We start from the raw sequence: 27,697 nt of genomic DNA, 5'->3' as shown, positions 1-27,697 counted from the left end.
TGTTAGATATATTTAAATCTGTCACAAAAACTGACATGCACAGCTTCTAGCACTCAGCATGCATCTTTCTGGAAACCAAAAGCACTAGGAATGCACCAATTCTGCCTTTTCTCTCGCAGTTTATGCTTGTGTTGGTTTTACCCTGTTGGGCAACTGAACTCTACCACAACCATTCTCTCACTCACCCTCCCCGAAGGAAAAGGGAGAGAAAATATGATGGATAGGGATGAGATGTTAGGACTGATAAATTAGGGCTGAAGGGTTGAGAAGAGGTCAGAAGGATTACTCAACAGTTATCATCATGAGCAAAACACGACTCAGCACAGGGAGACAAACATAATTTATTGTTTACCACTAGCAGGCTATCACAGTGAGAAACTAAAAGCAAATTAAAAATCCCTTCCTCCCATCCACCTTCTTCTAACCCCTCCCCCTGAACAGTGCAGGGGACCAGGGACTAGGGGCTGTGGTCAGTCCCTAACACTGTCTCCGCTGCTCCTTCATGGTCGCTCTTCAAGCACTGTTCCCACATGGCTCTATCCCACGGGGTCCATCCCCCAGGAGCAAATTGCTCCAGCACGGGTCCCCTATGGGTGGCAGCTCCCCCCAGACCCCTGCTCCTGCGTGGGCTCCTCTCCACGGGCTGCAGCTCCAGCCCGGGGCCTGCTCCTGCGGGGGCTCTCCATGGGCCGCAGCCTCCTCCAGGCCACATCCACCTGCTCCACCAGGGGCTCCTCCACCCATGGGGGGGCTGCAGTGTGGAGATCTGCTCCGTGTGGGACCCATGGGCTGCAGGGGGACAGCCTGCTCCACCAGGGGCCTCTCCACAGGCCGCAGGGGAACTGCTGCTGCGTGCTTGGAGCATCTCCTGCCCTCCTGCTGCACTGACCTTGGGGGCTGCAGGGCTGCTTCTTACTCCTCTCTCCCCAAGGCTATTGTGCAGTTGTTTGTTTGTTGGTTTTTTTTTTACCCCTTTCTTAACTGTGCCCTCCCAGAGGCCCAACCAGCATCGCTCCATGGCTTGGCTCTGGCCAGTGGCGGGACCCTTTTGGAGCTGGCTCTGCTCTGACATGGGGCAGCTCCTGGGATCTGCTCACAGAGACCACTCCTGCAGCCCCCTACTATGTAAATCCAATACAGTTTGCTACCTATTTATTCAGTTTCAGACTAACTTGACTACTCCTGTAAATACCCTTCTGATGGGCTTGCAGTACAACACATAAAGGATTCACATCTTGGAAAACATGGCATGATTGTGTCAGATCAGTGCATAAGAGTGAAAACGTTAAAAGCAAAAGTAAAACTACAACAAAACACCGAAAATGGTATTCTTCACTGCCATGAAACAAACATAAACTTAAGAAGACAACAGAATTGTTTCCTTCACTCAGTTCTTTTACCTATAGAATCTTATACTTCTACATTCTCCAAATTTTGTCCGAGTTTTAGAAGAGTGGCTCTAATGGGACAACATCCCTTTAGAAGTATAAATAATATGTGCAAAAGAGACCTCAGTCCACACAGCCATAAATCTTTGTCTTCTGTAAAACTGTCCCTCTTTATTACACTGAGCATTAAGCAAGTAAATAAGTAATCTCGTTGCCATTTATCACAAACTTTTTATCTGAAAAGCAATATATACAGTATGTGCTTAAGGAAGCTCAGCATCTGCATATTTTGCCTTTCATTAAGATCCCTAAGTGGTCATCCACCCTCAGCACAGTCTAGCATTTGACCAGTCCTCACAGATGTTGCTCACTTTTGTTTCCTGTTCCTTGCTAGAAACCTTTTCTCTTTGACCTCTTTACATCTGAAATGACATATTTTGCTCTGTGCAGACAATTTTCTCTACTCTCTCTTCCAGAACAGGTCAGTTTTTCCCATCTTTGTTTTCACATTTTTCCTCCACTGATCTTCCCTTGTTTGCACCTTAGTCTTAATTTAAAAATAAACAAAAAAAAAATGGAAGAATCAATACAGCTTGCAGTCCAACTTTGCAGACTAGCTGTACTGGATCTTAAGAAAGGCCAAAGCAAAAAATACAGATATTATCTTCCATTATTTTAAAAAATTCTTTCTATTTTCAGTGTTAGGAGCTTTCAAAGGTACAGACCGCATATTTCACCCCTTCTTTTCTAAATCTTAGGTACAATCATAATTTAACATAATATTAAAAAATAAATAAGATGGAACGCATCTCTGTATTTGGAAATAACATTTTATCAAGTTCTTTTTACTCTCATCGTCTTCAGCAGAAAACTTATTCCTATCAATTACGCTAATATTGACACTTAGGATAGATGTACACTATAAGGGCAAATGTTACATCTCTTACCAGAAAACAAAAGCACACTTTTGTTTCTCAGAGCACCAGTTTCTTGTTCTAGAGGAACTGAAGCAAACTTTCTTATTTTATATCCTACTCAACATTAAATGTTGAAACCATACAGGGAAATGTCTTTACAATAAATACATGAAAGAAGTTATTTACACGCACATGCAAGTCACTCTACACACTGTAATGAAATACCCACTCAAATTTACTACTTAAAAATGCAATTTTTACTTTGCCAGCTACCTTTATTGAAGTTTCTGGACACTGTTGGGGGCCTTTTTTCTTTTCTGCAATTCTCTCAGAATACTGCTTATATTCTTCCTTCACATCTGCTTCATACTGACGATACTTCAATTTATATTTGTCTGTTGGGGATGGCAGATCTTCTGGTATTATCTTCTCTAAAACAGAATGCTAGAGCAAAGAACAATCGATATAAATGCCTCTGGTTGATATATTGAAGGAGAACACCATTTTTATAATTCATATACACTAAAACTTATGAAACTACTTGACAACTGTGCTTCATATTACGGAAAAAATGCAAATATGACTGCACATTCAGGCTTCATTTTCATGGAGTTCTTCACATTCTGTTTTTTTTTTTTGTTTTTTTTTTGGGGGGGGTAATCTAAGTAGTACACAGCCAAATAGCTTTACACAAAGTCAAGACCCTGTGGTGCTGTTCTATGAGACAATGTTACAGATGACTAAAACAGGAATTCTCACATTTGATTTTGGATGGCTGAAAATGGGCTGATGAGGTTTTTTTCCAGTCACAGTTTCTAATAAGTTTGGATGGCAGATGAGTATTAGTCCCTACATTACCTTCCCTACAACACCAGTCAGAAAGGCTGTGAAGCCAACTAAGTACCTTCCTAACTTTATGTTCCTTCCAGTGCTCTATGCAGTAGGAACAACAGCAGTGTGAGAAGCCCAGGACTCCATTCTTCTTTCTCTCCCCAGATAACACTTTCAACGTTTACGTGATATCCCTTCAATGCTAAAAAAATAAGATGATCTTATCTAGCATCTCTGCTTGGCACATCTCATCTTGAAGCAGCAGTGAACAGTCCTGTATTCAAAAATCATTTTTCAAAAAAAAAACAGAAGATTTATGTTCTTGAAAGGGCAGCCTTCTCTTTCAAAAGAGGATCTACATCCCTTCACTGGTTAATACCTGAATGATAAGACAATATTCAAATTATTCCTCCAAAAGTGACCTATTTTGGGAAGATTTACTTATGTAGTCTGTTATCAAGGAAGTCAGAATATATCTTGCTAAAGAAACGCTCAGTCAGGGCCCAGAAGCAAGCAACGCAGAAATAAAGACCACTCAGAGGAATATATTAAAACATTTCAGAAAATCTTCTCCCCAAAAGTAAAAGTCAAGTCAAGAAAAAAAAAAAAAGAGAGACAAGAGAGATGGCAAAAAGAGGGTAAATGATCAGAAGATGCATTACTGCAAATTTAGCACTAAAGTATTTAAAACATAATGAAGGCAGGAAGTAGACGAGATAAAGGAAAGCAGAGAACGAAAGACCTTGAAACAGTCAAAGCCTTAACAACCTTTTGTTAACTCTCCTGCATCTAGACAGATTTATATGTATGAACTTAATATTTTTTTTAAAAAAAAAGGTATAACAAGATGTGAAATTATAGGCATCCAGAGCTGAGAAGAGTATAGCAACTCAAATACATACACACTGCACTTATAATGCCATACAGAGGAAAAATAGCCATCTGTGGTTAAACATCTACAGTTGTATTTTAAGATGTGTATAAATACCTACATTGGGTATGTAGATATTCTGAGAACTACTGCACTACTAGTCCAGTACTCTCTGGTTGTACAATCCATACAGACAGCCTAAATTAATGAACGTGAGTTGGTATGTTCTCATTATGTTGGAACTCTAAGAAACCATAAAACTGTTATGCTTCTGGTAGTATGGAGAAGTTTAAACAATACAAATGAACAGGTGAGAAGCTGCAGCAAAGTAATTATGTTCAAATCACCTTTTCAGAAAGCTACTTCTATTTGTCCTTGTGATGGATGTTTTGTACTTTACAGCTTTTATTCACAATCTTACTAATTACCTTCTGTAACACTGGAAGAAGTGAAGCAACCTGAAGGAGGGAAAGAAAAAAAAAAAAAAAAGAGGAAAAAAGAGGACACGATGCCTTCCCTGGAGGAGATACCAATACTGATCAGGAAGGAGACTCTTAGGAGACACTTCTACAGAGTACAAGGTGTGGAGGACAGGGAGGCATGGCAGCACACATTCAGATCAGAGGCTATAGCTCATACTGAGAAACTGCAAGGCTCGGGTCGTTTGCATTCAGCAGGGGTAAGGAAACCTCTTTCCCCCCACCTCTGAGTATGCAGCAACTCAGAAAGTCTTTGACTGTACAGCATCCATGTGTAGATGCAAGACACAATGTGCAGGGATTAAGCACATTAAGCACAAAAACTTAATTCTTCGCTATTCTACCTCATTGCTCTACATTTTCTCTATTAAAAAAAAATAAATACTTCAGCTTTTATTTAAATACATTTTATTCTGTTTCAAGCTGAGAAAACATTTGGTCATATAGGGAAACATATAAAAGGATGATCCTGTCACATTCACCTTAATAGCTCTAGCTGGTTCATAGTCCTGCCATAAAGGTCAATATATTATTTGCTTCAAGGGGTACAGATTATATGTAATTGAATTTATAATTGTTTTCCCTCTGGCAACACTGCTGTTCTAGACAAACTCATTCAGTATTTCTTAGGTTTACTTAATTTCTTTTTTGAAATACTGTAATCCTAAGCATTGTATTTTCCAATTCTTCCATCAATTAGAAACATTGATAAGTTAGGATATTTCCTGCATTTCCTAACCAAATAAAAATGTATGGTAACATGTTAAAAAGATTGTGACTATGACAGAAAATTATGTTGGCAGTACTATCTAAAATTTTTAAACTAATTCAGGAATATCTGATCTCTCAAATTAAAAAGCCAGATTAAAACAGACAGATTAAAAAGTCTCCTAATTGAACTATTTGCTCTTACACAAAAGAAGTTAAAACATATTTCACTTTGAGACCATATACCACCGTACTCTGCTATTCAGTTGCTAATTTTGTCAGTGTATATTTTTTCAGCTACTTTACCTCTGTTTTCTTCTGACAAGGCCTTCTACAAATCTGTTTAAAAGAGCAATTAAATAGTAATTAGCAAAATCTCCTCTGTGTGAATAGACAAATAAAACATTGTCAAATTCCTTTTTTCCAAACTTAATTCAGACATAAAAGTTCAAAGGAAAACTCTTCTTACATTCAGGGAACAATTGTAATAACCAAGTAATTAAATTAATTCTTAAATTTATTATACTGGATATTGAATCCTGAACAGTGCTATAAATCTATAAATCAGAATATTAACATCTGGACTACTGATTTCCCTTACAAAGTATCTAAGCCTGGTGGCAATTAAGTTTCTTAGTCATCCAGGAATAAAAATGTTGGTACGCGTTCAGGAAATTTTAAAAATAAAACTGTTAATATGTTATATTAACATAAATATGTTAAACATAATTCCAAACATAATTCCGAAGTCAAAATCACAGTTGTGTTTTAAGGACAAGAGACTAAACAAAACTCTAAGAATGGTTGCATTTAACTTCAAAGTTTCCTTTTCACCAAAAGTAACTATTCTTCCACAAAATTAATACTCACTCTTTGCAAACCTAGTTTTTTTTTTCTTCAATTGTATGCTTAATGACCACGATTGATCTTTATTATTTTTGTAAGTTACACTTTGTTTAGAAAGTGGGGAACTTTTGTTTACCTATCTCAAAAGTATTAAGTTTTTCAGTTGCTTTGACGAATAGTAAATAAAGTTAGTTATTAAAATATTCCTTAAAATTGAGTACAATGCAAAGAATGAATGCATCTACCAATGAAGAAGAGTAAAGAAACTGGACTTTTGAAATATTCTAGGCTTCTCAGTAAAAAGTATTTTGCCAAAAGTATTTTGAACCAATAGCATTAGATGAGAATTTAATCTAAAAAAAAAGAGGAGCTTTTATGAAAATGCTAAAGATATTTTTCTAAATTACTACTAAAGGGGCAAATTTTGAAAAGATTTGTAGTGACAGACCTACCTGTTGAGATGGGAGATGCTGCGCAGGTGGCATTTGTAATGATGTTCTCCAGTCTGGAGATGAATCTAGAGGGCAAGTATGAGGACAATCCCTACTGTACGGTATGTAAGAGTTCCCATCCTAAAATTAAAAATGATAGTAATCATAATTGTTTTATATTTGGTGTCATATTTTTACAAACTCCTGTGACACATGAACTCTGAAAACTATTCAAGACAAAACTGATTTATAATTACCTCTTCATCAGAATCTCCCAGCCTCCTTAGATCTAGGCATGGCACCCTGCAGGAAGTTAAAATCATTTTAAGAGCTGTATGTTCTCTCATTTTTCAATTACAGTAAAAGCAAGCTGCCTACTAGTTATTATATCATGTACATTATTATAGTTGTTATATTATATATATGTATTAGCTCCTTCACAAAAGTTTCCCTACTCTGAACAGGGTTTCATTACAACTGGAAACAGCCTACTTTGGAAATGCCTATTAGTCCCTCTTACAACACCTCAGGAACTGGACACTCAGCTTTTCCTTTTTCCCAGCTGCTGAGTACACCAGCAGCATGACCCTTCTTCACTCCCAGCCTCAGAGAGTCCAGCAAAGCCATCCTGGCTCCTCTGCACTCCCCACCAGGAGCTGCTGCAACAAAATCATAAATCAAGGACTCCTTATCCCTGTCTTCCACAGCAGGTCTGTGGCAACATCCCTCTATAATTAGTCACCAGAGAGCCAACAGCGAACAAATAGCTCCTTGGGATGCAAACCTTTCAAATTATTTGGACAAGATTAATACAATGGAAGCCAACTATGCAGTGAAGTAAACAATACTTCAGTATTTCATTTTGCTTAAAGAAATGAAAACATCTCCAAATTATTAATGCATCTCTGAGCCTTATGTCTTCACTTTAGCTATACTCTGGAGCACCACAACTGCATTCATTTTTGCATTTTACTGCCAGTATTTCCAAACAAACCTTTTATAACAAGATTGCTTCTTCAAATAAAAGAGCTCTTTAATTCCCAGTCATTTTTTATTGCAGAATGACTGACAATGTGTAGAAATTGAACTTCTTTGAGGAAGATATGAACAATCCAAGGTCATGGTGACACATACTTGAAAAATAATGTAGAAAGATATACTGGCTTTAAGGCACTTCACTAACATAAATGCATAATCAAGAACTTTAAATATAATTAATAGAGAACAAACCTAAGATGATAAATTTCATGCAACAGTAATTTACACACCAATACATGCATATGCAGGATGCTAATAATGCAGACTTAAACTAGAAGCAGACTTACTCTGGTGGGCGAGGACCACGAGAAGCCCGTGTATCTGGTCTCCACCCCTAAAAGGACACAGTATTATTACATGCTGACAAGGATCAGGATTAAAATACATAGCTCTCCCTTTCAGCTTCCCTTGGAATATTCAGAAACATTGCCTCAAAATATCTATCCTTGATGCCACTGAGATGCCACTAAGGAAAGTGCAAAACAAAAAATTTACAATGAAAGTTGATTGTTACAGATCATGAGACAAGAAGACTCAACATCCATCAAGACAAAAATTTCTAGTCATTAAGAATCCAGATACTTTCTGTGCCAGCTATCAACAATACATTAAAAATAATTCGTGTTCTTGGGATTTTGATTGTATAATCACTTTTCACCAGGTCACGTGGTTCTAATTGGTTGGGACATTTCTTAAACAACCCCTCAGCCAGCCCATAAACCAAAACCACAGTACAGACAATCAGCTGGCTGACACGGTGGTAGTGCAGACCCCAAAACTGCACAGGTTTTTGGTATAGCTCTATCTTCTCAGCTTTAGTGCAACAACACATGATGGTGCCTAGGCAGCTTCTGTACTCACACTGCTAATTTTGCATGACCGACATGGATCTTCAAACTCAACTAGGCAAGAACATGGGGAGAGGAAGACTTGAGTCAAAGCTTCATCTCCCTCACTACTGCATTTCTGAAAACAGCCAACAGCAAATCCCTAGAGACGACTGTATGACCGGAGTTAGCATATTATAACATTCCCCCAGCTAGCTTTCCAGTCAGGAAAGAAACTGTGCTTTGCGCATGTCCTGCTAGCATCTTGGTTTTTAACTTTTTTTTTTTTTTTTTTTTTTTTTAACAGCACTGAGATCTCAAGATGACAGTCTGAACTGCGCAGATATCCTGTTTCCAGCTGCGGCCTAATACCTTTCATGATATGAGAGCTGCCACAGTACTCTAACTGCTTTCTTCCCCACAAATCCTTGTAGCATATTCCTGAAAAAAAACAGGTTCAGAGCTGAGCAACACCACCCCCTTGTGCCTTCAGAAAAGGGTATTCAGAAGAAGCATCTCTTCAGGCAGGTTGCAAATAATAAGCAGCACCACCATGTGGTCAAATATGTGAAAAGCTTTTAAGAGATAAGTGCAATTTACTCTTATTCCTTAGACTAAACTAACCAAAGTCTTGCTTTCTATGCATACACAGTGCACCAAGTCACATGTATTTTTTCAATGCATTAAATCACAAGTACACATTTTTCTTATTTTTTTTTTTCAACTGCCTTAAGGAAAAGAACACACTATATTCTCGATTTTAATGTTAATATTTTAGTCTTTGTAAATTCCTCTCCTGGAAGTCATCAAATCAGGAAGAAAGCAAACAAAATCATCCTGAAGACTGTCCATATTTACTAGGTGAAGGACATAGTGCTTGCAGGCTGAGGGAATATTACAGAAGTTTATTTCATGGGCATAAACAATTCAGTATCTGTGGGAAAAAAACAATTGTTATAAAAATATTAATATTTACCTTAGCTATAATAAAACCAATGGCTTTCATAATCCAAGGTCATATTTGCACTAACTAGGCTTTCAAAAGGTAGTCTGAGTTTTTGCTACAGTAATCTTGTGGGTGTTGTCTGCCTATCTTATCTCAAAATGTTGGCTGTTACCTGAAAAAAAAATCCCTTTCATAATGAGTGATGAGCACTGCAATTTATTTCACACCGTGACAGTTTGAAATGATGCCTTCTGAAATTATGTTTTGGGGGTTGCTTTACTTTATTACGTTTTTGTTTTCCAAAAAAGCAATCACACCTGTTGCTAGTTTCAGCAGGAATCTGAAAAAGCACAAAAAGTCTCAATTGAAAACCCTAGTTTGTTCCTGAGTTACCTGCATCCTACCTATGTATGCAGAAGATTCGTTATTTTAGGATGTGTTTCTTTTTGCAATCCTTTCCTTTATTTGAGAAACTGTCATGCTGATTTGTCATACTAAACTATCACCTTCTGACAAAAGTAATTTCTCTAATTTTCCTTCTTTACAGAATTTCTTAAAAAGCCTTGAACTAGAAACACATGACTGTAACCACGATTAAAGTTTTGTAAAAGATTCAAAGCAGGGATGGAGAACAACCGCAAGCCTTCCATTAACATACTTGACTACGTTTTTTTCCCCTCGATGACAGCTGAGCCTGCCGTCGAGGGGATGCAGCAACTCCTTCAACTTTCAACTCCATTCAAATTGAATAGCAGCCTTCAGAATAAACTAGAAAACAGAAAAGAGCATTAGAAATTTGCATGCTTTCAATGGGAGTACTTCTGTAAATAAAAAATTGTTTTAGAGACAACGTTTCCATCGCTGATAATTTGGGTATTTTCATCAGCAAGCTCCCAAACGTTGCTAGGTTCCCTTTTTCACCACTCCTTAAGTTCAGTTTTTCCTTGCTAACGCTTTACCAGATTCTCCGTCCAATTTACCTCTTGGTCTCAAGTCCTACCCCCTTTCCCATGAGCTTCTTTGGGCACCTCCCGTTGCAGCGTTAGGGTTTGTTACCCCTCGGGAAGGCGAAGCCGCGTTACCGCCCTGGCCCAGGTGCTGCGGGCAGGCCCTGCTGGCACGCAGCCACCCCACACCGACATTTTTCCCCGGTGCTCTCCCCGGGAGGGCTGCGTTTCCCTCCACCCCGCCGGCTGAGGCACCCAGAGCCCGTCGTTTTCAAGTCACCATTAACAACGGCTGGTCCCGTTGCTACCCTCTGCGGGGCACTCAGCTCCCCAGCACCCGTTACCAGGCAGGCAGCCGAGCCGAGGGGAGGGGAGGGCAGGCGGGCCGGGCGCTCGGCCCCTCTCCTCCCGCACCCCCCGGCCTGAGGGCGGCCCCGCTCCCGGCCGTTCCCCTGCGGGCTGAGGGCGGCCCCGCGCCTGCGCCCCGACCCCGGGCCCGGTCCCGGCTGGCGTCGGAGCTCGGTGCCGGCCGTCCGGCCCGGAGGGCTGTGTGCCAGGTGCTGCCAAAGCGAGGCAAAAGCTGTCGTTTATTGCAAAGCTAGTGACTGCGGTGGAGATGTATGGCTGGAGGCTATTAATTTCAACCCCCTGGTTTGTTTTCAGAAGCAAAGATACTCTGTTTCTACACAAAAATAAACAATTCGGTCAGTTTCAGTGAGTGAAACACCAGAAGTGTTGGTCCCTTTCACTAAAGAGTGCTTCCTCCACAGAAACAAATCCACTTTATTTTCCTTAAAAAAAAAGTGGCAAAAGTTAAGGAATTATACCGTAGTACTTAAAAGCTACGCATTGAAAAACAAACAACAAAACAGCATTCCACAGTCAAACCTACCTCTTAAATAATTCCTGGCATTGAAGGGTGGCAGTTTCATGGGCACATGGGCTAAGTGAACACAAAAATAATAGAAAATAACTAAGGTCTGGACAGAACTGACTGTTGCAAAGGAGAAAAAATGCTTTTCTAAACACTGACCTAAAAACGCCGCCATCAAACTAACATAAAACAAAACACACACACACCCCCCCAAAAAAAAAAAAAAAAAAAACACCACCCAAGCCCTACAGTTCTTGAATGATATGTAGTAATACATCTATTGGTACTGTCGTAAGAAAAGTGTATTACAATGAAGCAGAAGGCCAGATTCTACAGTGTTAAATATGAATCAGGGACACTAGTGCTAATGGGTATTAGCAATTACTAGGCAGCTGCCAAGTTTAACCACTGATGGCTGGGGAATAAAGAAAATTATCCAACGTAATGCAGTAAGGTTTCAATTGACATACAAAACTATACATCATTCCTAAGGAGACAGACAAATGAGAATTATTTTAACAGTATTTGTGGCTGAATTTCTCTCCAAAGAAAGAAACTTGTCTATGAACACATCTCTAAGACTTAACATGTACTGGTTTTCATTCCTCCCCACCCCCAGAAGTTTTCCAAAAAGTGCTGAATTCAACAGTGCATGCTCTTTAATAAACTCAAGTCACAGTTCAAGTGGTACTAAGCTCACTAGTTATAAAACATTTACAAAGCACCTATTCTTTAGTCTAAATTACAAGATATTCCAACATTTTAGTGAAGCATCAGATATAATTACAGTGCATTATATACAGAGTACAGAAATATTTTCATAGGAAAAAATAAATAGAAAAAATACGTAAACATCCTCAGTGAAACTTTGCTGCCATTGATGACACTTAGGGAACCATCACAGACAAGAATACAGGCAGCTTTCACCCCTCTTTTTAAAGCATATAGCAGTGCATGGAGCTTCATTGGAAACAGTTTAAAGTGCATACAACATTGTGGAAAAACAAAATCATTAGCTTTTGTAAATTTTATACATGCAGATTTCATTCATATCTATTACGTCTCCTCAATCCCATCTCTGATTCTATGACGTTTTTGTTTATCATTTCTTGGTCTTCTACCACATCTGGCTCAAAACGGTGTACTTCACACTCATCATATAATTCATGCTCTTCTATTTTGTAATCATCATCAACATCCTCCTGAAAATCTTCATTACCATCATCTTCTCTGTCATCTAGTTCTTTCTCTTGAGGGTGTTCCGCAAATGACTGAATGAGATCTTCAAGTTTCTCATTACAAATGTGGTTGACATCTTAAAATGCACAAAAAAAGGTTTCAATTACTGGACAGATTCCAAGTTTCAGAGGCAGCTTAGAAGCAGCATATTCATTTTCTGTTTTTCTCTTTTTTAATAACTCAACTAATGCAGAAATTCCCCAAATTTCTAATGAACCATTCTTAACATTGAAGATTTGTCTTGGACTCTATTTGTCTTTTGGAAGCCTCCAGAGGAAACAAATAGACAATTTACTGTTCAACGCAATCATGCAAGTATTGCCCACAGCCCCAGAGGTCCCCATTTGGGAATCCTCAGACTGAAGTTAGACCAGTACTAACAGACTGCTCAGGAACTCACATTCAAGAAACATATTTTAACAAAGTGTGACTGCTATTTGACCTAGTTCAATGCACTTTAGCACTTATTCTTACAAAACAAACAAACAATACATCAAGATGTGGTATCAGATATACTTCAATCAGGAAGAATGGTACACCTCAGGAATAAATTAATTCCATGCACACTTAACCAAAGATACAGGAGCTGAACATTATTACAGAAAGATCTGTTTATTCTTTTAAAATATAAACTACTTGGGTACCTATGCTACTGAAAATTCAAGTACCTGTCATCTTGTTTTCTGATTTATCCAATCCACTTTCTTTCATCAGTCGTCTAATTGATTGGATCTGTGTCATTATTTCATCTTTCTGCTCACAAGCTAAAGCATTGACACTGGAAAAGAGAGATGTCAACAGCTGAAAGATTACCTTGGAAGTGAGTGTTTTATAACAATACGTAGGATTGCAGTATTTCTTTTAGTAGATAAATGCCATACTTAGCAAACACTTTTAGGTCAACGAGAATGCGTCCCATGAAGTTGAGAGATCTTGACATACTAGAGGGCAGGGCAATCACCAACTGTGTGAAGTTTAACAGGAGAATGTGCCAGAATCTGCCCTGGGACAGAGCAATTCTGTATATACATGTATGTACAGATGAGAGGCTGAAAAGCAGCCTCGTGGAAGCAATCTGGCGGCCAGCGATAGGGTCCTAAGGAACGGCATGAATCTGCATCAGGAGAGGTTCAGTTTGGATGTCAGGAAAAGGTTTTTTACTGAGAGGGTTGTCGGGCACTGGGACAGGTTCCCCAGGGAAGTGGTCATGGCACTGGGCCTGCCAGAGTCCAAGCAGCATTTGGACAATGCTCTCAGACACATGGTATTGATTTATAGGTAGTCCTATGTAGAACAAGGAGTTGGACTCAAAGACCCTTGTGCATCCCTTCCAACTCAGGATATTCTGTGATTCTATGATCACGCACACCTACTGAGTAATTTAGTTGCTGAATTCAAATGCTGGAGCTCCAATGGCTACTAAGGTGTAGCAGTGACTACAGAAAGCAACAACCACCCAAGTGATTCTATTTTTAGGATGACAATGCCTAATATAGAGTTATTGAGTTCAGAGGCTTTTCTCTCTTTGTTTACTCTCTCTCCTCTCCTCCCCATCACTGCTAGAAATTTCTTAAGCAAATTGGCCAGTGAATTTACTGTTTAATAGTCACAGCACATAGTGGGTTCAGAAGTACACTTAAGGAACAATCATGAAATTCTGCATGTTTTAAACTAGGCTTTATGAAAGCTGTCAGTCTACACCCAATATACAGCATGGATACTTTTATTTGTGGTACATGTGTAAGGCCCTACCTTCTTAAGCAAAGAACATCTTTAAAACTACAAGGAGGTAATATTACTTATTCCCTTGTTTTTATACTACTACAGACTAGTTATAGTTCCCTAAAGCACACACATTCATTTATCAGGTTGCTTTCAAAACATAGAAATAAACAGCTATACACTGATAACCAGTTTCATCTTCTAATGATATTGAAGACATTCATTTTGCTACCAGAAATCTAATCCTCACAAGGCTTTTCAAATGATGCTGACCTTATTTTTCCAGTATTATTCTCCTCAGTCCACATTAAAGTTTAACTTGTTAAGCCACAGTAACTTGATCGTAAGTCTGAGCTTTTGCATTTATGTTGGTAAACAAGAGAGGAGATGTCTCTAGAAAACGCCCTAAATGGCAGACGAGGTACTACCTGTAAAAGGCTACAGAAATAGTAAGCAATTAAAGATGGTTGCTAAAAAATGTTCTCTATCTATAAGAAACTTTTTTTGAACTTTTTGTTAACATTTTGGAAAATTTCAATTTACAGACAAGAATACTAACTAAAATGTTTTCAAATCACTCACCAGTTTGACAGTGGATCCAACTGAGTCAATAAAGAATTTAACATTTTCTCTGTCTGTGCTAGGTGCTGCTCCAGTTCTAAAAGCTGATGTTCTAGCAAAAGAAAAAAAAAAAGGAGGGAGGGAGGGGCAAGGCGAACACTCTACATTATGAAATTTATTTACAATACCGAAAGGATATTACTTTGTAACAGTGGTTGGACAGATTCAAAATACAGTTGTTTGTTTTTTTTTTTCTCTATAGAAGTCTAGAATGTGAAAAGGAGGTTGTAGCTTTAAAAACAGAAGCTTTACAATGTATAACTGAAATACTTCTCATCTGGTAACGCCTCTAGTAGTGTCTAACAGTATATGCTGGTAGACACTGAGACTGTGACTGTCACCGTCCCAGCCTCTGAAACTGTGCAGCTCCAAGACTTCCTGAGCCAACAGTAGTGCCTTCATACACTGTCATTAATTTGCTCACTCACACCTTGCAACTACATTCAATGCTTCAGGCACTACAGTTGAGAGGAGTAACTCTTTCTAAAATACTATTAAACTTGGGAAGAAAGAAAAATGCAATACATAAGAGTGGTAAGTAAGCAGTGTAACAGACCACTGCTGAAACCAATTGCAGATCTGATGTACAGGGACACCAAAAGAGGCTGATAAATTGTTTAATTAACTGTCTATAAGAGGGCCAAAAAGAAGTATGAGAATAACAGAACTTCTGTGTGCCCTTTTTCTCCAAAGGAAAGCCCACTTCTCGGCATGTCCAAAATAGTCTGAATCTGACAGCCAAGGGTACTCTGTATCATGAAGAAAAAGATACCATCATTTACTTATTTTCTTACTTTGTCACCTCTATAAACCTCTCATGGTTTTGACAAATCTCTAATTTGGCCCAGAAATACAACAGTCTGTATCAAATTGTCTATACTATTCTGTTATCAATACAGTTCAATTCTAAAGCTAGTTAATGTATTCTAGTTCAATATCCTATTAATTTTAAAGAATATTATATCATATTTAAACAACCTATTCTATTGAAGGAAAATTAAATCAGGTCTCAAGTGAAAAAACATCACACATTACAAGGTAGAGAACCTTTACAAGGTTACAAGGTATTACTGTATCTCTTCTAAAGAATACTACCATCTGGAGTTTGCAAACAAACCTAATGAGCGTTTGAAATATATAGAATAAAGTGGATTTTTTAGGTTCCTAATAGCACTTAAGTAACTGCAAAGACTGTTCCTGTTCAGATAGACTGCATTAATTAAAATACGTAGCTTTGTTTCAGTAGGATATACACATCTGGTGAATGTTTCCATACTAAACGGTATCTTACCGGTTTCCTTTGCTTTGTCTTCTGTGCTTTTTTCCTTCTTAGCGAGATTTTCTTCATGTGCCTTCATCTTCAATAAATAAAATTGTGTTAAAGGCTGCATTAACTATTCTGATATTAAAAATAAAAATACATTTACAAATTCAGTGACAGCAAATAGCAACCATAAACATTTGCACTCAATTAATGAAACTATTTCTGCTATGCCTTCTTGCAATATTAAAGTAACACTTCTGATTTCAAACAACGACAATATAACAGAGAAAAGTCATAAAGGAAGCGGTTGCTTCTTCATCTCCAGTTTTCAAAAATGAACTGAAGGAACCTTCTACATTATTGGATCTAATCTCCTACCATTAATTAGGAGATAAAACTCCTTTTCTTAAACTAATAAAGCCGTTATTATAAAAATACTTATTTTTCTGTTCCACAAGCATAAGTGTACAGAGTTTTAATATACAAAATACAGTTTTTAATGATGTTAAATTTTATATACAACCTAATTACAATGATTATTAGAACCAAACTATTCAACCTTTATCTTCATCTTACTAAGCAGCTGTATTCCTCTTGCACGGGAGATGATATAAAACTGACTATGGACATGAAGATACTGTCTCTCCTGCTTCTCATGTTTAACCCTGACTTTTATTTATTCCCCTCTTTCCTCCCTTAAAAGAGGGGCTGACAGTGTGTGTGTGTGCCTAGGCTGCTCATTATTCTATCCAATTGCTACCCTAAGGCTATTATTCTACAGGAATCACCTCCTTCCCATACATGAGGTCATTCTCAAATACGAAAAAGAAGTGAAACACTAATGAGACTTCAGTTACAGCCTCGGGTAACAGCACTGTTTGCATTCTCAGATTCTTATTTGAGACTGGGGGAGAAGCATGAGATTTTCATTAAGTGTCTGAAAATATGTAGTGTCAGAAGCCTTCTTCAGCAGGAAGAATCATATATGCTACAATTTTAACTGTGGTTTACGTTCAAATTCAAACCGAGCACAAAATGTCATTCAGACAGCCATGCTTGGTGGGGAGCAAGTATTACATTTCCTTCTAATTTCAATAACTGAATGCTTTAAGGCTTACCTTTAGGAATTTGTATGCTGCAAACACTCCCACTCCAAGAGCATACAACGGCATAAGGGTGAACGCTAAGTCTCTACCATTTCCTCTTGTCCTCTCACTCTTTATCTGTTTTTCCATTGCATTTCTCATCTGTTGAATACTCTGGTAGTTATGACCCTCGGAATTTCCTGGATTCAGGTGAACTTGATGAACTGCCTGAGGGCTACCTTAAAAATTGAAATGAGAGAAAGAAGACAAAATAAAAAAGTGAAATCGAAGGTGTAATTAGTTTCACAACTGGAATTTCCCCTCCCACTTTGTTTTTCGCTCCTGTAAATGGTGTGGTCAGCCCTACCTCAAAATAAAGTTACCTACAGTACTCTTCTGTATACGGAATGTAAAGTTAAGTCTAGGTAGAAAAGACTCTCGAATTAAGTTTCTATCTTCCTTTAACATACAAGTTTTCAATAAATAAATAAGTAAACAGTCGAAATACACATGCTGTATTGTTGCTTTGGTTGTTTGAGCAATAAATTCAGTGTTATGCACCTACCCCCACAGGCTGTACTTCTGCGAATCAAACATTCAGCCAGATAACTATGCAACAGCAAACAGCAGCCCGGCCCATTCAGTGAAACCTTTCCTAAAGAAAGGCTCCTGGGCTCCTCTCAATACCTTACTTGACAGATTTGGTAAGAGCCGGTGCCGACGCGTCCCACCTGCTGTCCTGGCTGAAGTTCCAACCCAGTCCCTAACCTGTCAGCGCCACAGCCACCGGCAACACCACGCCACCTACCCACTCACTGCAGCTGCCATATATATATCCAATATATATAAGTATTCCAGTGACAGAGCAACATCAGTAAATCGATGCTCTAAGACCCAAGAGCCGCCTCACGCCTCCCTCACCCCCCACCCCCCCGCCCGCCATTTCGCGGCGGCTCCCTCCGGGCTTCCCCGGGCAGAGCCGGCCCGGCGGCTGCCCGCGGTACCTCCGTGCTGCGCCCGGGGATCGTGAGGGCCGGGGCCGGCCCTGGGGCCCCGCGGAGCCCTGCCGGCCCTGCCGCCGCCTCCCCCGAGCATCCTGGGCGCGGCGAGGAGCGCGCAGAGCACCAGCACCGCCGACACCACCGCCTGCTGCAGCACCGACAGCGCCATGGCCGCGGCCGCGCCGCCTCCCTGGCGCCGGAGGAGCTGCGAGCCGCCGGCCGGCCCCACACCGCCCCCCGGCGGGCTCGGAGCGGCTGCCGGCTCCCCGCACCGCCCCGAGGGAGCGGGGGCAGCTGCGGGGCTCGGCGAGGCTCCGGAGGGATTGGGCGGGTGAGGGGGGGGGGGGAGTCGTGAAGGTTCTGGAAAGGGCTCGGGGCGCGGAGCGTTGGGGCGGCTGCGGAGCCATGGGGCCGGGGCTGTGGGCGGCGGTGCTGGCCCTGGGGCTGGGGCTGGAGGCGGCGTGGGCTCAGCCCATCTTCCCCAGCATCACCAACAGGCTGTTCATCAGGCAGTGCGTGCGGGTCCACAACGAGTTCCGCCGCCGGGTCGTGCCCTCCGCCAGCAACATGCGGCAAATGGTAGGGAAGAGCCCCAGGCAGGCGAGGCTGGCGTGCAGTCGCCGCCTCGCTTCGTCGGGGAGAAGGGTTTGTAGGAGGCTGGAGGTTTGTAGGGTGGGAGCTGGGTGGGCAGTGCCTGGTGGCGAGGGAGAGAGAGCCTCCGCCTCTCCGACTGGACCGCGTTTTGCTGGGGCAGGGTGAAACAAAACCGAAGGTGCTGAAAGTGGGAGGGTTTGGTGGTTAGGGCAGTGCTGTGCAGCAAGAAGAGGTAAATGTGGGAAACTGTGTGACAGCTCAAGGGGTGCTGTTCGAGGAAGGCTTGGGAACAGGTGCTGGTGGCAGATAATAGCTTTGCGGGCATGGGTGTGAAGCCAGAATGGCAGCTAGGGAGGATATATCCCTGCAGGCTGGTTAAAGACACTGTGCTTAGTGTTCAGGAATAGGAAAACCAGAAAAAAAAATGATGAAAAAATAAACAAATAAGTATTTGAAAACGCTCTTAGAAAAAGCAACAGACCTTAGGAAGAAAACCGTATTGGCAACCACGTGGAGATGAAGAGTGAACCAAAACGTATGTATAAAGCCCAGCCTAGGCATTGAAACCCAAGATCTTTTATATAAGACATAAAACTATGTACTTTAAGGATAGAGGAAACCTGCTGAAAAACGGTCATGAGTGGAGCACAAATAAAAAGGGTGTTTGTTAAATAATCAGAAGTTACGTTATAGACTGGTGATAGACTGCAAAGAAATAATAACTAGCAGAAAGAATTATTGGCCAAACAAGCATTTATTTTATGACACTAACTTTGTAAAGTGGTCTTATGTGTATTTAAAACATTACAGTAGGATAGGTAAGTATTTGTTGCTGAAGAATCTCTTAAAAATACATCAAAAATTTTTTTTCATCTGAATCTAGAGGAGGTGTCCATTTTTTACTTTAACTTTTATGTAAATAATGGAAATCCTGAATGACCTGTTCAATAGGAAAAAATACCCCAAAAGTTTCGTGCTTACTGACTAATTTCTTACCTGAAGATAAAAGTGCATTCCAGACATCTTTTTTGGTGCTAGCAAGTGCTTGTACAAAGCTAATTTTCAACAGTGAAGGGAAAAAAAATCCTAATGTAATACATTCCTATTTCTCTGCTGCCGTAGGAAACATCAAAATAAAACATGGATATATGCCTCAAGCAAGCAAAAGCATTGTTTATGTAACTCCAATATATAATGTCTATCATTGGTATATCATGATCTATATGTGCCTACTTTATCACCTGACTGGTTTTATCTGACTGAGATTCTCCTGTAACTTGACATTGCACAACTATTTCTACTTTAATGTTTTGCAGAGCTGGGATGCAGCTTTGGCAAGGACGGCCAGGGCATGGGCAAATAAATGCGTTTTTAAAAGTAACAGGTATTTAAGTAAGAGATACCAGTGTCATCCTACTTTTGAATCTGTTGGAGAGAATATTTGGATTGGAAGTTATCAAATATTTGATGTTCAGACTGCCGTTAGCACATGGTATAAGAATAACATATTCTACAATTTCTCACTGCACACGTGTATTAAGAATTGCGATCGTTACATTCAGGTAAGAATCATTTTCAGTAAAATGCTATGAACAGTTCTTGTATAGTACCTACCAGATAAATCAGAGACTGTAACTAATACAGAATTGTGTATGGGGTTTATAGTGACTGGCAGCTTACTGTCTTCTTTGCCAATCTCAAGGAGTGGCAATAGTGCAAGCTACCCCTACACTGGTCTACTCTCTTTTATATAAAATCCTGTAATAATAAGCTATAATTCTTTATTGTAGGATTGTTGTCACTGAAAGCCTCACTACTCATTTAATTGTATCAGTACTATGTGAACTCTATAAAATAGTTGCTCCAAGTTCTCCAACTGCATACCCACACGCTTCTTAATTCTGTACATTTGGAGTTGCTGTTAGAAGTAAATACAGTAATTGCAGAATGCTTTTGAGAATTCTCTAATAGAAGAGTTAACATGAGAAAATCATATCCTTTACACATCTAGTAAGAAAGGAAGACCAAAAAACAGAGCATCCGCAACAAAAGAGGCAATTTGCAATACATTTCTGTCAGTGGTAATTCCAACAAACTTAATTCTGTTAAGAAAATAGTGCTTTTCTTTGAACACTTAATATTTTAAATGGATTTATTTATTGTTGTATTTAAAAAACAAGCATTTGAAAACAAACTAGTATAAGTTATGACCAAACATAGAATAAAATAGTTCAGTTAGAAGAGCCCTTCAAAGATCATTTAGTACAATTGCATGACCTCTTCAGGGCTGTGAAAAAGTTACTGAAAGCATTATCCAAATGCCTCTGGAACACCAACAGGTGTGGGGCATCAAACACCTCACTAGGAAGCCTGTTCCAGTGTTGGATCACCCTCACAGTAAAGAAGTTTTTCCTTGTCCGGTCTGAACCTCCCCTGCTGCAGCTTCGTGCCGTTCCCACATGCTCTGCCATCAGTTGCAAGGGAGAAGAGACTGGCAGTTCCCTCCCTCATCAAGAAGTTGTAGGGAGTTGTAATGTGAGAGTTTAAATGTTTTGTTCTGCCTTCTACATATTCAAAAGCAAGGCTGGAGAACTTGCATTTTGCTTTCTATTGAGCAGTAAATCTCTAGAAGCTTACAACTACCATTTGAAGATTTGTTGTTTGATCTTTTCCTACAGAGAATTTTGGAGGCTTTTCCACATTTTTCTTGGAGTGATACTGGACTCTAAGCTTTCTTTCCCCCAATTCAGGTTGTTTGCTTCTTGCTTGTTCTACATGGTTAAGTCCAAACAAAATAGTCATGCCTTTCAGGCAGGAATAGGAAGGAAACTAATCACTGGGGAAAAAAAAATAAAATAAAATAAAAAAGCAAATTACATGGGTAAAACACCAGTGAATGTGTAAAAGTACACATTTCTTAAAAGTCAATGAGCAAAGACCCTGCATGATCCAGGGGCCACCATGGTCTTGGAAGGTTTGGACAAAGAATTGAAAATGGGTACAATTTACAAATCATAAATAGATAGGCTTTGTAGACATGCTGAGAGAACCATGATCCAGAAATCTCAAAGCAGCGGAAATGTGCAAAATTCAGACTGTTACACCAAGGGCCCTGAAATGCTGTCCGTAATCTGGGACTCAGGTAGTTTCACATTAAACACTTAAATCCTTTTCTGAGAAAGATTAGGTCTTCTTAACAACCACTTCTAGCTGTTAACACTGGTAAGATGGAACTTCAGGGGACATTCATTTTGGGGGATGTTCATTTTGTCAGTCTGAGGCCTGCACTATCAGAAAGTGATAGTAAACCACTCTGTCTTTGCTTTCCAGAAGTAAAAACAAAGATCATCCAGATGTTCTAGGTATATAGTTAAAATTTCTTCACTGAATTCGGTGCAGTTTGGTTAGTCATATGCAGGAAGAATCTCCCAAGAAAAGGCAGAGGATGCTCGAATTGGAAGTGATAGTAAACCATCTTCTCTTAAGTAGGGCAGATAACGCTGTTTAGTCTGAATTGCACAGTGCTAAAGCTTTCAGACTTGTAGTTACCATTTACTTGTAGACCATTTCCAGCACACATGAGAAGCCCTTCTTGCAGCCCCAAGTTATAAGTGCTTAAAGCTCCTATGTAAAGGAGCTATCAGGAAGTTGCCCCCTAATTTCTTTGAAACACAGGGACCGTAAAGTCAGTGATGCTTACTGAGATTGTTCTATAGAAGATTCTGGAAACTTGCAGCATAGATCACATAATCTTGAGGTGTGAAAATTTAAAAGTTCATCTTAAGATGCTTTCCTACCAGCGTTTTTTTTTTTTATGAGAAAACAGATGTTGCAAAATGAGGGTAATATCTACGGTCTCTTAAAACAACTTGGTATTTCCTAGATATTCAACTAGGTTGCTATCGAGTGTAGTTTTTAATTTATTTTTAAACTTTTTTTTAGGTTGTTTGGGACAAGTCATACAAACTAGGCTGTGCTGTTGTTTTTTGTGAGGAAATTGGAGGAATAAGAAATGCAGCAAATTTTATTTGCAACTATGCACCATCGTGAGTCTCTGTTTTAAATATTGAGAAAATGAAAGTAATTGTAAAAAAGTTCACTGAAAGTAAAATGGGGTTTTCATTTGTTGTTACCCTCGTAAATACCATCAGAGAGAGTGATGGTTGTCTGATTTAGTTATGAAGAGAGCCATGACTGCTAGAACATGTATTTGCTTGTTTTTTCTAATCTGTTAACTTTACTGATAAAGTCATTCTGTGCTGATCTTAAGCAAATCCCAAACACTGGCTTGTGCTCCACTTCATTGATTTTATTTATTTATTTTTTTTTTACTACGAACCAGAAGAAATGAGAAAGTTGCTGTAAGCAACTGGAATTGGAGCTGGAATTACCTCTTGCAGTTCTGTACTCTTTTTATGCAGTGGGCTTTTTATGCTGTTTCAGCTTTTTTTTTTTTGTATCTTCAGAAATGAGTTGATAACAGCCCAGTTGTTAGATCTGTTGCTTTTTCTTTCTGTGTAAATGAGAAAAATAAAATTATACTACCATTTCTTTCCAATTTAATAGCTGTAATTGTACCAAGTATTGTTTAGGCATTAGAAAACACTAAAAGATCAATGAAAGAAATTGCTGACTGAAACTGAAACACTAACTCATTTTACAGTTAAATCAATACTCTGGAAAAAAAAAAAAAAAAAAAAAAAAAAAACATCCAGCCAGTACTGTTCCTAAAGCAGTAGGAGCTTGAAAACACAGATTTCAGTATTTCAATAAATTTCAGTAAAAAGTCTGAAAGAAAAATAGTATCTTTTTAAGACTCTCTTCTTCTACATGGACAGAACGATGACAATGAAAAGAAAGATTTCAAAATTATTCCAAGGTTTTTAATGAATTGTGAGCAGCATATTGTGTTTTCAGTGTATTTACTTCAATACATGATTTACTTAAAAATATATGAGGCAACCCGTCTCATAGAAACTTTTATTTTTCTTTTGTAGTGGTAATTTTCTGAGAAGACCATATAAAGAAGGAGTACCATGTAGTGGATGTTCAAAAGGGGACATCTGTAGATATAAATTGTGTAGTAAGTAAAAGCAAATGCAAAATACAAAATGTAAAGGAAAAAATAGAACCACCTACTTAATAAAGACTTGCAAACTGTGGTTTGCTCCTTGCTGGTGCTCTGGCAGGTCCAATTTGCAGGTCATTGTAAACAACTCCTAAGGCCATTTATATTCAAAGAACAAATACATTGTTCATGATACTGAATTTAGATCTCAGTGATAATTATCAAGTGTCCATTTGATTATAGACAGGCATAACTCATGATTGCAGTTAAGTGTATTCTGTTGCACTCTGATACTTTGCTGACTTCATTAGCCATACCAAAGAAATCAGCATCTACATACTTTTTCAAGTAGTATTTAGCAGATACTCTTGAGCAGTCTAATGGGTTTCAGAGACTGCAAAGCTACTAATCAGTTGTATTAAAACTAAAATATGGAGATTGCAGTTACTGAGTCTGTTGTGACCATTTTGTTTAGCCATACCCAAATTACGTTTGAGAATGAGTACAGCTGATGCTATACATGAGGGGGAATGGCCTCAAGTTGCACCAGGGGAGGTTTAGGTTGGAAATTAGGAGACATTTCTTCTTAAAAAGAGTAATTAGGCACCCAGGGAGGTGGTGGAGTTACCATCCCTGGGGGTGTTACAGGAAAGGTTGGACATGGTGCTCAGGGAGATGGTTTAGTGGGTGACATTGGTAGTAAGGGGATGGTTGGACCAGATGATCTTGGAGGTCGTTTCCAACCTTAATGATTCTGGAATTTTATGATATATGAGTATATATGCTATGTATGAGTAAGGAGTATAGCTGATCACTCTGTAAATGGTCACAGTAACAGCAGGAAAGTTGTTCTGCTTCTGTAATTCATGCCAGAGTTGTAATTTTTTTATTTATTTTTTTCTCAAAAGCATGTTGTCTTTCTCACATAGTTACATATGTGTGAGAAGTAAGCACATAACTTAGTTAATTCTTCAGCTATGAAATATTTCCCCATGGCAATGAATTGTATTTATTCCTTAAACTGAGTAATTCTGTTAACTCTTTATTGATGAGGAAACAAGTTAGTGTCATGAATGGCTAAATATGCATCAAGTTTTAATAGAGTGAAACAGTAACAGACAGTAGGGTGTCTCTCTTCAGAAGGTTCCAGACCTATAGCTTCCACCTACTGGGAAGTCACAAGCTGGGAGTTTCATGTGGCTAGAGTAAGGACATACATTTTTTAAGTTTCATTCAATAACTGGGAGGAAGGCTTGTAGTTTAGCAGGTAGTTATTATCTTTGCTTAGTATATATTAGTATAGCTTTAAAAGCATTCAGCAATCCTGCAGGTCTCTTTTAGGTAGGAGACACATCTGAAGAACAGTTAGATGGACTATGAGGTTATACTTCATCCCAGGATTAGGACCCACTTAGGAAACAGTCTGTCTCCTATGCTCAGTCATATAATTGTATATGGTAGTATGTACTAACTCATGTGTATATTGTGAATATTAACATGATAGATACATTATTTTAAGAAGCACAAAGGTGAGAGGGGCTCAAACTGAAAATAAAGGGACTGTATGGGGCTTTATTTTCATTTTTATATGGGGCTTTTACCTATCAATGTTATTATTACAAGCAATAATATCTTTATGAAGTATTTCAAAGTATTGCTGTTTAGGTTTTATCAAAACATTTTGGCTTTTTTATTTTTAAGGTTTATTGGTGCAAATTCTCAGGTTTGTCAAATTCTCTTTATTGTAAATCTGATTGGTTAGTTTTAACTAACTAGTAAAAATTTAAGGAGAGAGAAATACTGGCTGTGTGGTAAAACTGTTTCTTTTTTTTTCTCCTTTTCCCAGAAAATGCAGAACGTGATAAAATTATCTGTACGTATTACAATTTCACACTGCTGTATATATTCCTTATTTGCTATAAATGTATGTTTTTGCAACAAAACTTACATTTATATGTTTATTTATAGATTACTCAAGATGGTATCCACCTTGGGAGTTCAGAATTGTATGTGATGAGGCTTGCATCGTGCTTATAGTTTTAAGAGCATGGTTCATGTTTCTTGGTTTATTAATTGCTTTTTTAATCAAAAAGAATTTTCCAGACATGGCTACGTCCATATAACTGTATTTGAAATACATACTATGTTCTGAAGATAATCTCTAATGAATTAAGCAAAAATCTTTTTGCCATAACTTTAAAGACAGCTTTCTTTTCAAGTAATTTTGTTACTACTTTATTCTGTTTATAAAAAGATAACGTGCTATAAAACTGAACATACTTGTAGGTAAGACCCATGCTGGGAAAACATTAAGCTAAAGATGGCATCTGATAAGATCTGAGGTATTGTTTTTAATTACCAAATTTACATATTCAACTGAATTTAATTACCACATTTGCATAGTATATTCCTGGAATTCAAGGAGAAAATTACTTATCAGTTAAATAACTGTTACGATTCATCCTAAGCCAATATTTGAAGTGACAATTGCTGAATTTGGATGCTGAGAGGAAGTACATCATATTATGTACTCAGTCCTATTTCCTAGAGTGACAGAATGTTCCAACTAAAATATATAAAGTAAGAAGGTTCTGTAGAAACAGTTCTTTAGAAATCTTGATGTTTAACAAGTTAGTACAATCTGGTTTTTATTCAGTAATGTATTTATTGTTCCTCCTTCAAAATAAAATGCCAAACCTTGTGTTTCATTTGTAAACCTTTTATTTTATTTGTTTTAACCTGTACTGTTACTTATGCATAAAGTATTTCCTGTTCTGTAAGTGTTCTAAATTTTTAATAATAAATTTTCTGTTATTTTTTTCTGGAAACCTGCTTAAGTCCTTTTATTCAACACAGATTTTATTCTATATCTAAGAGAGCAAGTCTTTAATTCATATGCTTTAATTTCACTTTCTCTTAAAAACAAATTATATTTACACAAGGATCTGAAGCTGTTTTTGTTACCAGTTTAATAAAGTAAATAAAGTTTAATTTTCTTAATTATATCAGTTTTATCTAATAAATGCTAAAATAACTGTTAAAATACATTATTATTGGGTAATGTTTCACTGTTATAAAACAACAAAAAAAAGTCAATTTTTTTTATTATTTTCTTACTGTTCAGAACTCAATCTGAACTTAAAGGAATCTTCCATGAGTTCGTCTTTTGGAACAAATTTGTTTTATATTTCCTTTCTTTGTGTCTATGATAGACAACTCAGATCTAAAACGCTGCAGTTGATGATTTAAATCTGTGCTGGTATTTTCCACTGATGGCATAAAAAAAAAAAATAAATTATAAAAGAGTCTCAAAGAAAATAAGCTAGACTTCTGTTGTAGATTAATTTAATCAGACATGATAGCTATTTCTTCAGTAAGTTTTCTATTCTAAAATTACTCAAACACAGAACAGACTTTAAATATATTAGCCTTTTATTTAAAATTTGGATTACATTCTCAAATCTAGGAGTCTAATACCTAAGACCATAAATAGGCAACTCCTTCATACAAAATTGCACAGTATGAAAGTTCCTGAGCAGCAGCTCTTCCCGGTGCTTTACCTGAAAGTTAGGTCTCTGAAGATAAAATCTTTATTTAGATGGCTTCTTATGGTTGTAAAGCTTAATTTCGAACTTGGTAAGGAAAAAGATGGCTTAGTACCTGCAATATAAAATTTTGTGCATAGATGACCTAATTTTCTATTATACTTTGCTACCGAGAAGAGTTAGAATAACTATAGTCTCAGTATTGTGAGGCACTGGAATGATATATCACCTACACACTGACAGGCTGTTACCATCCTCAGTGATGGTTCTTGTGTCCACACAAAAATACTTTGCTCCATTCCCTAATTTGCCTAATACCCCAATGTCTTTGTGAGGAAGTCTAGGTGTGGCTGAGAAGGTAGTTCATTCCAAATAACATTTTTCTAAAAACAGCATGGAGGTGGACTGTAACGGCTTTCTGTATCCTCTGTCAGGAGATTCCTGAGTATTTTTCA

The 27,697-nt window shown here is 38.3% G+C and overlaps 3 protein-coding genes across 7 annotated transcripts in view; 1 reads left to right on the top strand and 2 right to left on the bottom strand.

Annotated features, from left to right (window-relative positions):
- Window positions 1–11,581, bottom strand: part of CAPS2 (calcyphosine 2) — a 34,512-nt gene extending 22,931 nt beyond the window's left edge. Inside the window, exons 1-8 of one of the 5 annotated variants that reach the window (XM_068669148.1) lie at window positions 11,122–11,581; window positions 10,510–11,020; window positions 9,941–10,050; window positions 7,797–7,843; window positions 6,729–6,774; window positions 6,493–6,612; window positions 5,501–5,533; window positions 2,579–2,749 (exon numbers count right to left, since the gene is read on the bottom strand). In XM_068669148.1, the coding sequence (XP_068525249.1) occupies window positions 2,579–2,749; window positions 5,501–5,533; window positions 6,493–6,612; window positions 6,729–6,774; window positions 7,797–7,843; window positions 9,941–10,021 (498 nt within the window). In that variant the 5' untranslated portion in view covers window positions 10,022–10,050; window positions 10,510–11,020; window positions 11,122–11,581. Of the gene's footprint in view, window positions 1–2,578; window positions 2,750–5,500; window positions 5,534–6,492; window positions 6,613–6,728; window positions 6,775–7,796; window positions 7,844–9,940; window positions 10,051–10,509 lie in introns of those variants that run through there. The other 4 variants (XM_068669151.1, XM_068669149.1, XM_068669150.1 and 1 more) reach the window with 4 other exon arrangements.
- A 159-nt stretch (window positions 11,582–11,740) lies between these two features.
- On the bottom strand, window positions 11,741–18,276 carry CCDC107 (coiled-coil domain containing 107). Its single transcript, XM_068669156.1, has 6 exons — window positions 18,039–18,276; window positions 17,068–17,273; window positions 15,977–16,043; window positions 14,647–14,737; window positions 13,011–13,120; window positions 11,741–12,418 (listed from the first exon to the last, which is right to left on the bottom strand). The coding sequence occupies exons 1-6, from the start codon at window positions 18,202–18,204 to the stop codon at window positions 12,147–12,149; spliced, it is 912 nt and encodes a 303-aa protein (XP_068525257.1). The 5' UTR covers window positions 18,205–18,276; the 3' UTR covers window positions 11,741–12,146.
- Window positions 18,277–18,294: 18 nt separating this feature from the next.
- Window positions 18,295–26,399, top strand: LOC137849493 (GLIPR1-like protein 2). Its single transcript, XM_068669163.1, has 6 exons — window positions 18,295–18,614; window positions 19,946–20,191; window positions 22,572–22,675; window positions 23,627–23,712; window positions 25,544–25,570; window positions 25,666–26,399. Exons 1-6 carry the CDS (start codon window positions 18,441–18,443, stop codon window positions 25,818–25,820), a joined length of 792 nt encoding a protein of 263 aa, XP_068525264.1. The 5' UTR covers window positions 18,295–18,440; the 3' UTR covers window positions 25,821–26,399.
- The last annotated feature ends 1,298 nt before the right edge of the window (window positions 26,400–27,697 follow it).

This window comes from Anas acuta, chromosome 1, assembly GCF_963932015.1.
Source record: "Anas acuta chromosome 1, bAnaAcu1.1, whole genome shotgun sequence".
In the NCBI taxonomy this organism is placed as follows: Eukaryota; Metazoa; Chordata; class Aves; order Anseriformes; family Anatidae; genus Anas; species Anas acuta.
Note: the sequence above shows the minus strand (reverse complement) of the source record. Positions and strands in the feature narration are given on the sequence as shown.